The sequence below is a fragment of the Pteropus alecto genome, unplaced genomic scaffold, assembly GCF_000325575.1.
Source record: "Pteropus alecto unplaced genomic scaffold, ASM32557v1 scaffold3, whole genome shotgun sequence".
Lineage (NCBI taxonomy): Eukaryota > Metazoa > Chordata > Mammalia > Chiroptera > Pteropodidae > Pteropus > Pteropus alecto.
The window spans coordinates 50,966,343-50,979,000 of NW_006442484.1; the positions used below are offsets into that span (position 1 = coordinate 50,966,343).

The 12,658-nt window shown below is 34.0% G+C and overlaps 1 protein-coding gene across 3 annotated transcripts in view; it reads left to right on the forward strand.

The window, feature by feature from the left end:
- The window catches only part of DNAJC10 (DnaJ heat shock protein family (Hsp40) member C10), a 45,729-nt gene extending 35,541 nt beyond the window's left edge, over window positions 1–10,188 (forward strand). For all 3 annotated transcript variants that reach the window (XM_006921458.3, XM_025039343.1, XM_025039342.1), the window contains 3 exons: window positions 5,011–5,130; window positions 6,993–7,097; window positions 8,242–10,188. In XM_006921458.3, the coding sequence (XP_006921520.1) occupies window positions 5,011–5,130; window positions 6,993–7,097; window positions 8,242–8,253 (237 nt within the window). In that variant the 3' untranslated portion in view covers window positions 8,254–10,188. The remainder of the gene's footprint in view (window positions 1–5,010; window positions 5,131–6,992; window positions 7,098–8,241) is intronic.
- Window positions 10,189–12,658: the final 2,470 nt, after the last annotated feature.

Sequence of the window (12,658 nt, forward strand, 5' to 3'; positions counted from 1 at the left end):
TATTTCCAATTTCATACCATTGTGGTTGCAGAATATGCTTGGAATGATTTCTTAATAGCCTTAAATTTATTGAGACTAGTTTTGTGCCCCTACACAAAACTAGCCTTGAGAATGTTCCATATTTACTTGAGAAAAATGTCTGTTCTGTCATTTTGTGATGGGAAATTCTAAAAATATCAATTTTGTCCATTTGGTCTATTGTGTCATTTAAGGCCATTATTTCCTGATTGACCTTCTTTCTGGGTGATCTATCCATTGCTGTCAGTTTCTTCCTTTAGGTCTGTTAGTAATTGCTTTATATATTTTGGTGCTGCCAGATTGGATACATACGTATTGATAAGTGTTATGTCTTCTTGATGAATTGTCCCCTTTAGCATTATAAAATGTCAATCTTTGTCTCTTGTTACCTTTTTTACTGTGAAATCTATTTTGTCTAATATAAGGACTACTACCTCCATTTTTGTCTGCATAGCATTTGCTTAAAGTATCATCTTCCACCCCCTTTACTTTGAGCCTCTTTTTGTCTTTGGAGCTGAGATGAGTCTCCTATAGGCCACATTTAGCCGGGTCTTGTTTTTTAATCCATCCCACTACTCTGTGCCTTTTGATTGGTGAGTTCAGTTCATATAAATTTAGGATGATTATTGACATATGAGAACTTATTACAGCCATTTTATGTTTTGTTTTTCAGTAGCTCTGTTGCTCCATTGTTTTTTTTCCTTCTAATTCTGTTTGCTGTTTCAGTTTGGTGGTTTCTTACAATTTCTTTTGTCCATTTCCTTTTTTTTGTTTGTTTCATGTCTCAACTCTGAATTTCTATTTTGTGGTTACCATTAGGGTTCTATAAAATGTCTCATACACACAATAGTCCTTTTTCTTCTGATTGCCTCTTCATTTACCTGTACCCGTTCAGTCCTTTTCCTCCTCCCCTTTTATGATTTTGTTATCACAAATTATTTCTTTTGATTTTGTGCATTTGTTACCAAAATGTTGTAATTATAGTTAATGCCCTTTTTTCCCCCCTTTAACCTTTTTGTTATAATTGTTTAATAACCTATTCTGAAGTAGATTTGCAGTTGCCTGCTTCTCTTTATTATCTTACTCAAAGTTTTGTAGACTTTTGTCTTTTTGTTTCTGGAAGAAGAGCTACTTTCAACATGTTTTGTAATATAGGTCTTGTGGCAGCAAATTCTCTCAGCTTTTGTTTGTCTGAGAAAGCCTTTATTTTTCCTTAATAGCTAAAAGATAACTTTGATGAGTATATTATCCCTGGCTGATAGTTCCTCTCTTTCAATATTTTGAATATTTCCTTCCACTCTCTCCATCTTGTAATGTTTCTACTGATAAATCTGATTATCGTCTAATGTGATTTCCTTTGTAGGCTATGGTCTTTTTTTTTTTTTTTTTGCCTGACTACCTTGAGAATTCTTCTTTTGTCTTTAATTTTTGACAGTTTGAATAAAATGTGTCTTGGAGGAAATATTTTGCGATATAATTAGGTTTTCTGTTAGCTTCCTCTATTCTGATGTCAGTGCTTTCCACAGACTTGAGAAATTCGCATCAATTATTTCTTTGAGTAGGCTCTCTGCTCTCTGCTCTTCTTCAGGTATATCTATTATCCTTAGGTTGCTGTTTCCAGTGTAGTCAGATAGTTCTCATAGAGTTTTCATTTTTTTTAACTCTGAGTTCTCTCTTCTTCCTCTTGGGTTGTTTCTATCTTCAGGTTTGCTAATTCTTACCTCTGGGCTGCTTTGTTTCCAGTGTTTTCTGGAATATCTGTTTGATTTTTTTTATAGTTTCAATCCCTTTGGTAAAGTACTACTTTTGTTCATTAATTATATTCTTGAGTTCATCAAACTGCCCTTCTCAATGTTATTATATATCATTGAGTTTCTTCATATCTGCAGTCTTGTATTCTGTCATTTAAATCACATTGCTCCTTGAAATCTGTAGACTTCATTTTCTTTCTGTGCTCCCAAGTTACTTTGGTTGTTCATGGTATTTGATGGATTGTTTCTGTGTCTGTGCATTTGAGGTAGTGATCTCTTTTCTTGTGTTATGTTTTGCTTTCAACAGTTCTACAGGTTGATGGGTAGGATACTTTCTTTTGTTTCCCAGTAGATGGTGCTATAGTTCAATTATTCGTTTTCTCTTACCTGAACTACTTGTGCCTCTGGGAACATAGTGAGGCTGCTTCAGTTAAAGTACCGCTAGTGGATGTCCTCCCTGTGACCAGCTTGCCTCAGTTATGAGACACCACCACTGTGGTGGAAGGATGTGGCAGGTGGTGGAACCGGTTTTGTAAGCTCCCAGAACTGTGTACTTTTTCCTTGTGTTTTTGGCTTTACTGGGCTGTGTTGGGGCTTGTGGGGGAGGGGAGGCAGGCTCACTATCTTGCAGGTCTACTCACCTGCTAGTAATAACTTGGCTACTGTTTTATTTGAAGTTTCCCAGTTACCTCTACGTAGTTCTGCCACAGTATGGAGGGGGCAAGGGAACTGCCTTTTCTGGGAGGGAAACTGCTTCTGCCCAGTCTCAGGCTCACAATGTAAGGGCTGCAGCCAACTCCTCCTCTGCTACCATGCTTGCTTGAGCTGTTGTGGATGCCATACTGCTTCTGTGGCTGCTTTCCCTGTCTTTCCTCCATCCTGCTTCCCCTTTCATTCCAAAATGCCCACCTTTGTATATCCTGATACATGGATCTCTCAGGCACGTTTGTGTGTTGATCAGGATACTCTTATCGAGTTATAGTTCAACTTGTTGTAAACTTAAGGGGAGAAACAATGGAGCCTTCTCACTCTGCCCACGATGTTGACGTCATTCTCCAACAGTGCTAACAAAATGTTTGAACATAGCAGAAAATTGTTAAACATGACAAAGGTCATTTATTCAATAAATCTTAAGTACCAAGTGAAATAAATACTGGGCTACAAAAATGGAAGGACAAAAGTTCCATGTCTTTAAAGTTTATATTAGTGGGAAAATAAAATGCAAATAAATATATGTACTACAACAGGATTATTGTTATAGTGAAATTAGAGTGAGGCAAGAACATGGGAAAAAGAATGTCAGAGTCATGCTAGGAGGAGACAGAAGGGCTCCACAGAAAAGTTAGTATTTGAGATAAGAATTACAACATGACTAGGAGTTGGCATTTAAGAGGATTGGCTAGAAAGTACTCTAAGGAAAAAAGACAGTATTTGCGAAGATAAAAGACATAAGAGAGTGGGGCATGTTTGGAGATCTTCATCCTTGGTCCAGTGCTATCAGAATATAAAAACTAGATGGGGAATGGCAAAAAGTGAGGTTCAATAAACAGGCAAGGAGAAGGAGGTTTAGTCCTTTTCCTCCTACTATTCATATTGTACACTCTTCCTCGGTGATTCATATAGTTCAGAATGTGTTCTGTATAAACGTTAGAGGAGAATGATTGGATATGGCCAAAACCATTTTACATTTTAGGCAGATCATATTGGATGGACTAAACACAAGCCAGCAAAGCCGGAGAAAGATATTTAGAGTACCAAAAACAATATGGGGCCCTTCTATAAGTAATTGAGAATACAAAGCAACGAATACATGAAATAAATATAGAAATGACGTAAACTTTAGATTTCTAGTTTTGTCTGGATTTTTCTGACCTTCGGAGGGGAGAGGTATGTGGATGTGTGTATGTGTACACGCATACATGTTTCTGCCTGCAGCTTTGCTGGCGCCCTAAATAGTTTGCCTATTGAGTACCCCAGCCTTGGGGACAAAACTAAAGGCAGAAAAGATTTTAGTTGTCCCAAGGTGAGAGATGATAACTTGAACCAGGATTGAGGCAATGGTGTTAGAAAGAACGGAGAAATACAAGGGAGATATAAGAATAGGATTTCGAGTTTGATTGTGGTAATGGTGGGAGAGGAAGGAGTCTAGGATGGTCCCAGTTTCTGGCCTGAACTGAGTAGCTAGGACAGAAGAAGAGTAGGTTAATATGATGGAAGGTTCGGTTTAGAAATGTTGTTTGTATTTAAGGTGCTTCTTTGGCTGAAGCCATCCCAGTACATGCTAGCCCAGTACATGACTGTGAGATTGAGGGGAGAGGTTGGGGTTCAGCATCATATGGGTATATAAAACCTCCCTGAGAGAGTGTTCACAGTGAAGGAATTATTGACCAAAAATAGAACTGTAATTAGATATTATAATTTAAAGGCAGGTGTAGAAGGAGGTCCCCTCTCTAGAAATGAAGAACAGATAGAGGGGTAGGAAAGCCAAGAGAATATAGTGGTAAATGCCAAGAAAGAAAAAAGAATGGTTAGCAATGTCAGGTACCCATTAAGAAGATTGAAAAGAAATCCATTCACTTGGGTCAAATAGAAGTCATTGGTGAATTTATGGCAGTTTCAGTGGGGGGAGCAGTAAAAACAGAAGTTAGACCAAAATCTGTTGATAAATACATAAATAAGTAAATGACAAGAGAAAAAGTAGTAAAAGAGTAAAGTCAAAAAGAAAGAGAAGCAGGGTGGTAGCTAGGGGAACCAGTGCAGTTATGGAAGGAATCTTTTTTTGATCATGTGTGTAAAAACTGAAGAGAGTAAGATTTGACAAGGAAGACCTGGAGAGTGTAGTTGGAGTGGTCAGCCTTCCACAAGATGAAGAGTGCTACCTTAGCACGTGAGACCAGAGAAAGGTGGAGTGAAGACAGAATCTGAGATGTTTGTGGTATGACGGACAAGGTGTAGGTACGAGGAAGTTGAGATAGTTCTGGGTAAAGCTTCTCAGTTTTCTTGTTAGGTCAAAAGAGTTTATTTGATATTGGGGAGGTGGTGCTGGACAAATAGGAGATTTAAAGAGCCAGTAAAAATTTGGAAACAATCTCGTTTTGAATGGTAAGGATTAAAACTAAGTTTTTAAAATAACAAATACTTAGATTTATAAAGATTTGAAACTTTTAGTATCATATTGCTTTGTGGTTGTCAAAATACTTTATGCCAAAGAGAATGGCAAACCATATTTTTCTTTTTTCAGATGATTAAAGGAAAAGTGAAAGCTGGAAAAGTAGACTGTCAGGCTTATGCTCAAACATGCCAGAAAGCCGGTATCAGAGCCTATCCAACTGTTAAATTTTATCCCTACGAAAGAGCAAAGGTGTGTACAGGCTTTTTCCTCTTCGTTTCTTTGTTTTAGCAGGCCGGCATCAAAAGATTTGTTTTTAGCGTTAGTAATGCTTTTTTCTTGTTTCTTCTCCGTTTGTCATTATTTTATTGCCTGTTACTGAAACAAACTCCTTTTTACATATACACTGTGATTTTGTGTTGGTTTTTTTTTTTTGTCTCACAGTTGATATGATATCCACTGCCTTAAAATTTTTATACTCACGAATAGAAAAACTACTAAAAAGATATACCGAAATATTAATAGTGTTTTTTTTATCGTTGTAGAATTCAAGGTAATTAATACTTTGTGAAGTTTTGTATTTCCTGCTTTTATAAAATTAACATATATTATCTTTATAATCAGTTTTTTTTCCAGGAAAGTATAGTGTACTATTATACTTTTGAAATAGCCTTAATGCCTGAACATTTATCTTGAGGAATGTTTATTAATGGTTTAGACTACAAAATAAAAGTTAGGGTCTCTTGCTTCAGTCATAATTCCTTTTTTTGGTCACTGACAATACCTTTTTTTTTTTTTTTCCCCCCCCAACAAGAAAGCTAGATATCTACCAGTGGGTTTTACAGTTCTGGTGACAACCTCTATGATTATTGGTACAAAAGCATATGTATTTCAGCCAGTATAATTGTCAACTGAAAGTAATCATGACATTTGTTGTCTTCCCAAGTAAAAGAATGACATTTCAACAACAGAACTGTGATAAAATAAATATTTGCCATGTACTACTATATTTGTGTTTTCTAGTAAAACATTTGAAATAATTTCAAATATTTTAACATACTGTTTGAGAAAGAATATCAGATTAAGCTCTGTTGTTTATTGATAATTATAATACATTTTGAAATAGAGCTAAATAAAGAAATTAAATGATAAATTTCAGAAATCTAGAATTGTCAGACATCTAGATTTTTCAGTGAATGACTTTGATTAGTTTAAGAGGCTAACTCTATCTTAAGAACAGCCTAGGGTAGACAGAACTTGAGAGTAAAGGAGCTGCTTATACCAGAGCCTGAATCTTCATTCTTTTGGAATTGCTATCTCTACTTCCCAATTCTCAGAACAACTGAGAAACGGGTGACATAAATAGGGACCTTTTCAAGTAAAATGTAGTTGGAGAAATAACACTATAATGAGCAGTCACAGAATTGACCAGGCAATCGAGGGAGTTCTTTGAAAGATGATGTTACCATGTGTCCAGAGGAGCCCAGAGGACAAATTAGAACCCAAAACATCCCTATTTAAACTGAACGACAGGGGTGGCATCCCGAAGTCCAGGCCAGATGAGAAGGCCAAAGCAGAACAATTGGAGTAAACAAATACCAGGTGGACAGTTATACAAAGAAACAAAATACTAGCATACACATGTGGGATTCCCACCAAGAAGAATGAAACAGGGCTTCAGATCCAAAATAAGCAGAATATATTGGGTGTATTGACTTGCCCCCTTCCCTGCTTTTCAGCCATCTTCCTGCTGTGGGCCGATGAGAACCAGGCCATTGCTTCCCATTGTGTACATAGTCAAGTTTTTGCCTTTGCCAGTGATTATATTAAATTGGAATGATTTGGGTCCTCTGGGGATGTCTTTTCTTATACAATTTAGGTGTTTTGAGGCATTTGAAGTAAGCACTGCATTTTCTTAAGGAATTATTTTACATGTTCCCATAACAGTATTGTTAATATTTATTTCAGTTAAATAACAGTAAACTGTTTTTGCAGCATTATTTCCTTGAAGAAATTCGAGTTTCGAACACTTAGAACTTTAAGGAATATTTAACCAAATTTCTTAGATGGAAATGTCATGTTTCGATTATAAGAAAGGTGTTTTTTAATTTTAGAGAACTATTTGGGGAGAGCAAATAGATTCTAGAGATGCAAAAGAGATTGCTACCCTAATATATGAAAAATTGGAAAATCTCCAAAAACATGGAAAGAGAAATAAGGTAAGAAGGACTGAGTCTAGAGCTAACTTTGGCAAACATTATTTAAAGTTATTCTTACTATACTAAACAGATCAAATGAAGCTTCAAAAAACAGTAAGTAGTTGGAAATTTCTTTTTTGGAAAACATAAGAATCAGAATATAGCCTCTAGACATTGAAATGCTTAGACATTTGGACAAGTAAAACCATTTAACAAAAAATAGTAACTGGTCATAAATTATTTAAATTTGGTTCAAATGGCAATATAAAGCATTGACTTGTTAGGAATAAATATACTGGAGCCTCATAACACATTTTGGATAGCAGTTTCTTTTGTTCTTGGTATAGTCAGGATGTACCGGAACCCTTACTCATCTTGGCCTCTCCTTGAATTTTTAATCTATCAGGAAGCAGTACAACCTTTTTTTCGCTATTCTTCACAAAGGCTGTTTATTTTTTTCTTCTTTAAATTGTCAGTCTAGTACATACGCAGAAACAGACCAGAGAATCCATAAAAGCTAGAATGCTTTCTGAATGGAATTTAATATAATCACATGAAGTTTCTTAGATTCTTTCCCCATAAGGTGAAAGAAGGAAAAAAAAAAAAAAAACAGCATAGTCTCTGGAGAGCGTTAGAGACATCTGGCTTTATAGAACCATATTAGAACTACAGACCCCAATACAGAAATTCTTAGCCTGCTTCGAGAATTACACTTTATCCAAATCTTAAAGATAGGAAAGATGTCGTTATGAATCTTTATTTTCTTGGTTTCAGTAAACAAAAATGTTTTTCCAGTGGTTTAGCTATGTTAGTTTTCTCAAGATTTTATTTTTAAAATTGTGACTTTCAAGTTAAACATTTGAAATAGAAAACACTTAGTCATAAACCAAAATAGCATAACTGAAATTAAGTTAAAGAGCATATCAGCATATGACTTTGGAAGTGCATAAAACTACTGGTAATATCTGCCATGAGCAAGTTAAGAACAGTGCAATATTCTTTTCCATTGTTGTATATAGGCAAGACATGTTTTTCATATGATTCATTAAATAAGAATATTGAATATTTTTGAGAAGGTAAAATTTAGGTTAGTTTATATTACTTTACCTTGTTTTTAATATTGTAAACTCATACTTTTTCAATTACTTTTACATTATTATTGTAGGATGAACTTTAATGATATTGAAGAAGAAAAAAATTAAAAAGAAATTCAGACAGATGACATCAGAAGACATCTTTTTAGATTGTTACTACATTCTTGATGGGAATGAATGAACATTATATTGGACTTGTAAGTGCACTGTCTGGCATGAATGAAGGGTCTGCAAACTTTTTCTATAAAGGGCCAGATAAATATTTTAGGCTTTGTAGAGCGCATGTGGTCCATTGTCACATGCGTTTCTTTGTTTTTGTTTTGTTTATAACCCTTTTAAAAAGCGTAAAAACTATTCTTAGCTGAGGGACATACACAGATAGGCAAGTCACATTCAGTCCACGAGCGATAGATTGCAGACCCCTGGAAATGATGGTTAGGCTGGCTGGCTTGAATAGAAGCCTGCTCTGCTATTATATACATATATGTCTAAATTGTACAAAGTAGATTTTTATCAAAAGTTATGGCTTGCATGAGAAGAAAGAACTTGGTTTTCATTCACTTGTTCTCATAAAAATTCTCCAAAATTGATTCTCGAATCATACATTTCATTTAAAAAATACGATGTGGCAGGCAAAATAAACAGATACCCTATTTTCATGCTATATTATATTGAAGAGATTTTTCATTCTTTCATAAAAGTTGAAGAATTGATTTTAATTTTTCACAATTGAGAAAAAAATTTTTGTAACAGTTAAATTCTATAGATTTCTACAGCATTCAGAAATACCTGAGGAAAAATTATTTATAGTAATTGCACATTGTAGAGTATCCCAAATATGTCAGGTATTTAGAGTTCTCTGTTTTAAAGATACTTGTTAATTTATTTTCTGAATATTTTTCATGAAAGTTTTCCCTGTGATAATTTACTTTTGAAATATGTTTCTAGTATTTATGTTTTTGCCTTCTTTGTTTTGATGAGTATGTTTTATTTACATTTGCCTTTTTTCTTCATAGTTGTGGTTTTTCACTCTGTCTTATCTCTTCAAACAGGAAAAATAACTTTGCAGTTTTGTTTTATAATAGCTCATAATGATACAGTGCTTATTCCAGTTATTAATTTATTGTTGGAGGCCACCATGTTCAGATAAATATTGGCACAATAAGCGAAGTTATTTTTGTAAGAAAATTAAGTATGCAAATCTAAGCATGGGACCTTTTAATTTTGCAGTTGTTCAGACTCAAAAGAATCCAAAAATTTTTCCTTGCATTTTAACAAAATATTGTTAAGTAACATGTAGTTAGTTGTAATTCAGGATGTGTGGAATGGTAAAAATCCCAATTAATCAAAATAAGTCAATGAACTTTTTAAAAAACTTTAGGTTTCCCAAAAACCTATTGGGATTACGCTTTATTATGTTGCAAGAGTTTTGTTTATTTTTTTAATATCACTTTCCTCCCTTCCCCAATATTTCTTCATATTTTATAGTTGTAATTTATAGAAAAAAATAGATTTTTTTTTCATTTTCAACTGTAACCCTATTTTTTATATTCTCTCCCATATTGTTTCTAGTATATTCCTTAACTCTTTCTCTAGGATTTCACTTTACACATGTAGACAAATCTAGAATAATCACCACTTCTGGCCTTAATTTAATACCACCTTTTTGAATTATGATCAGTAATGGCAAGTGCCTTTCATTTAATTAAATTTTCAAAGCCTAGAAAATTTTTTAAATTGGCTTGTTTCTACAAGAATCCTGAATGCAATGCCTAAAGAGGTCCTGGTAAATATTTACTGAATAACTCTACCAGTTATGTGAATACCAGTGTGCTGGACACTGAGGGGAGTACCATGGAATCAAAGCTATGGGCCCCATCTCCCAAGTGTGTGTAATTCACAGTTCTGACACCAAGTCCATAAACCAGATTATAGGTACCTACACTATTACCTATAACTGTAACTCCAACCTTAATTGAGAAACATGTTAAGCAGTAAATAAAATAGTAAGTACTGTATATCCTGTTACTTGGCCTAAGTAAGCACCTGTGGAATCGGCTCTAAAGCCAGGGCTACCTGGGAGTCATATTAATATGTATCATATTGGTAATATACTTCAGGAGATTATTTTCTGCAATCATATCAGTGTCGTTGGGTATTTCAAAAACAGCTGGCAGAATTAAAGGTTTTAATGGCCACATTATTACAACAGCACCTCCAAAGAGTACCATTTCTCTCAGCACCATTTTTGTGTGCACTTGGCCTTGGTTGACTACCTGGCACTATTTCTGTCAGACCAGGGTGCATTCAATCAGGCAGCTGGATTTGAAAATTGGATACATCTACATACGTGGCTATTTGAAAGAAACCATTTGGAATTTGTGTTTAGGGCATTAACAATGCTTGCCTATTCCAATTTCCCAAATTTTATTTAACATCTTTTATATCTTTTTATTTAAAGTATATGATTAAGATAAAGGAAAAATAAAATTATATAATGACTTTATATTGTAAAAGTTTTCTTTAACTTGGTTCTTCATTTTCTAACAGTATTCAAAGCAGAAATTTTCTTTGAAGTACCGTCATCAGAAAAGAATTACTATGTTGTTTCCTGTGAGACACATTTATAGAGCTATGAGAAAGTTTTTAATGAGATATTTTTAAGCCATTTTAACAGAATTTGGCATAATAATTAGTCAATTCTTACTCTTTAGTCTACCAATAAACCCAAATAAATGTCTTAAATTATATACAGCCCTTTACAAAGGAAAGCAGCAAAAGAGGCATAAAAAAACAAGGGAACTACAAACCACCCAGAAACAATTAAGATATGGCATTAGTAAGAACTTACTTGTCAATTATTAATCTAACTATAATCAAATTCTCCAATTGAACATAGAATAGCTGGCATAAAATTTCTTAAAAGACTAGACTGTATGCTGCCTACAAGAGACTTCAACTTTAAGGATACACATAGGCGCAGAGTGAAAGGAGAGAAAAAGAAATTCCACAAGTGGAAACCAAAAGCAAGTTGGGATAGCTATACTTACATCAGACAAAATAGACTTTAACACAAAAACAGTAATAAGTAACAAGATTATATAATGGTAAAGGGGACCATCCAACAGCAAGACATAACATTTATAAATATTTATGTACCCAGCATAGCATCTTAATATATAAAATACTAAAAACAAAGATAGAAATAGATAACAATACAATAATAGGGTATATCAGTCCCCACTTTCATCAATGGATAGATCATTTACATAAAATAAGTAAGGAAACATTGGACTTAAATTACATGTTATATCAGGTGTACTTAATATTTACAAAGTATTCCATCCAAAGAAGCAGCAGAATGCACATTCTCAAGTCCACAGGGAAGATTTTCTAAGATGGATCACATGTTAAGCCACAAAGCAAGTGTTAATAAATTTAAGAAGTTTGAAATTATATTAGGTATCTTTTCTGACCATAAATAGTATGAAACTAGAAATGAATTACAAGAAGAAGACTAGAAAAAGCACACATGTGGATCTTAAACAACCTGCTACTGAACAGTCAGTAGGTCAAAGAAGAAATGAAAAGACAAATCAAAAAATAACGAGACAAAAATGGAAATATATCAAACTTATGGGATGCAGCAAAAGCAGGAAGTTTATAACAATAAAAAGCCTACATACACTAAGAAAAAAGATCTTAACTATAACCTCAAGAAACAAGAAAAAGAACAAATGAAACTCAAAGTTAGTAGAAGGAAGGAAATAAACCAGTTAGAAATCAATGAAATAGGGACTAAAAAGAAAATAGAAAATGTTAATGAAACTGTGAGCCAGTGTTTTGAAAAGATAAAAATGACAATTTGTTAGCTGGATTCATAAAGATAGGACCCAAGTAAAATCAGAAATTAAAGAGGAGACATTACAACAGACAGAGTAATACAAAGGATCATAAGAAAGTGCTGTAAACAATTCAATGCCAACAAATTAGACAACCAAGAAAAAAAATGGGTAAATTGCAAGAAATATACAACCTACCAAGACTGAATAATGAAGAAATAAAAAGTTTGAACCAACCCATTACTAGTAAGGAGAGTGAATCAGTAATGAAAACGTACCAAAAGTCCAAAATCAGATGAACTGGCAAGTTCTACCAAACTACAAAAGAAGAATGAATACCAATCCTTCTCAAACTCTTCCAACACAAGTATTGTTGAATTCAGTTTGGTAATATTTTGTTGATTTCTGCATCTGTGTTCATCCTGATAGTTGTCTGTAATTTTCTTGTAATATCCTTGTCTAGTTTTGATATCAGGGTAATACTGGTCTCCTAAAATGAGTTTGGATGAGTTCCTGCCTCTTGAGGTTTTTAGAAGGGTTTAAGAAATGGTTGATGTTTCTAGTAATATACTAGCTGTGCCCTTGTCATATATGTACTTTATTTTGTTGAGGTATATTCCCTCTGTACCAAGTTTGTTGAGGGTTT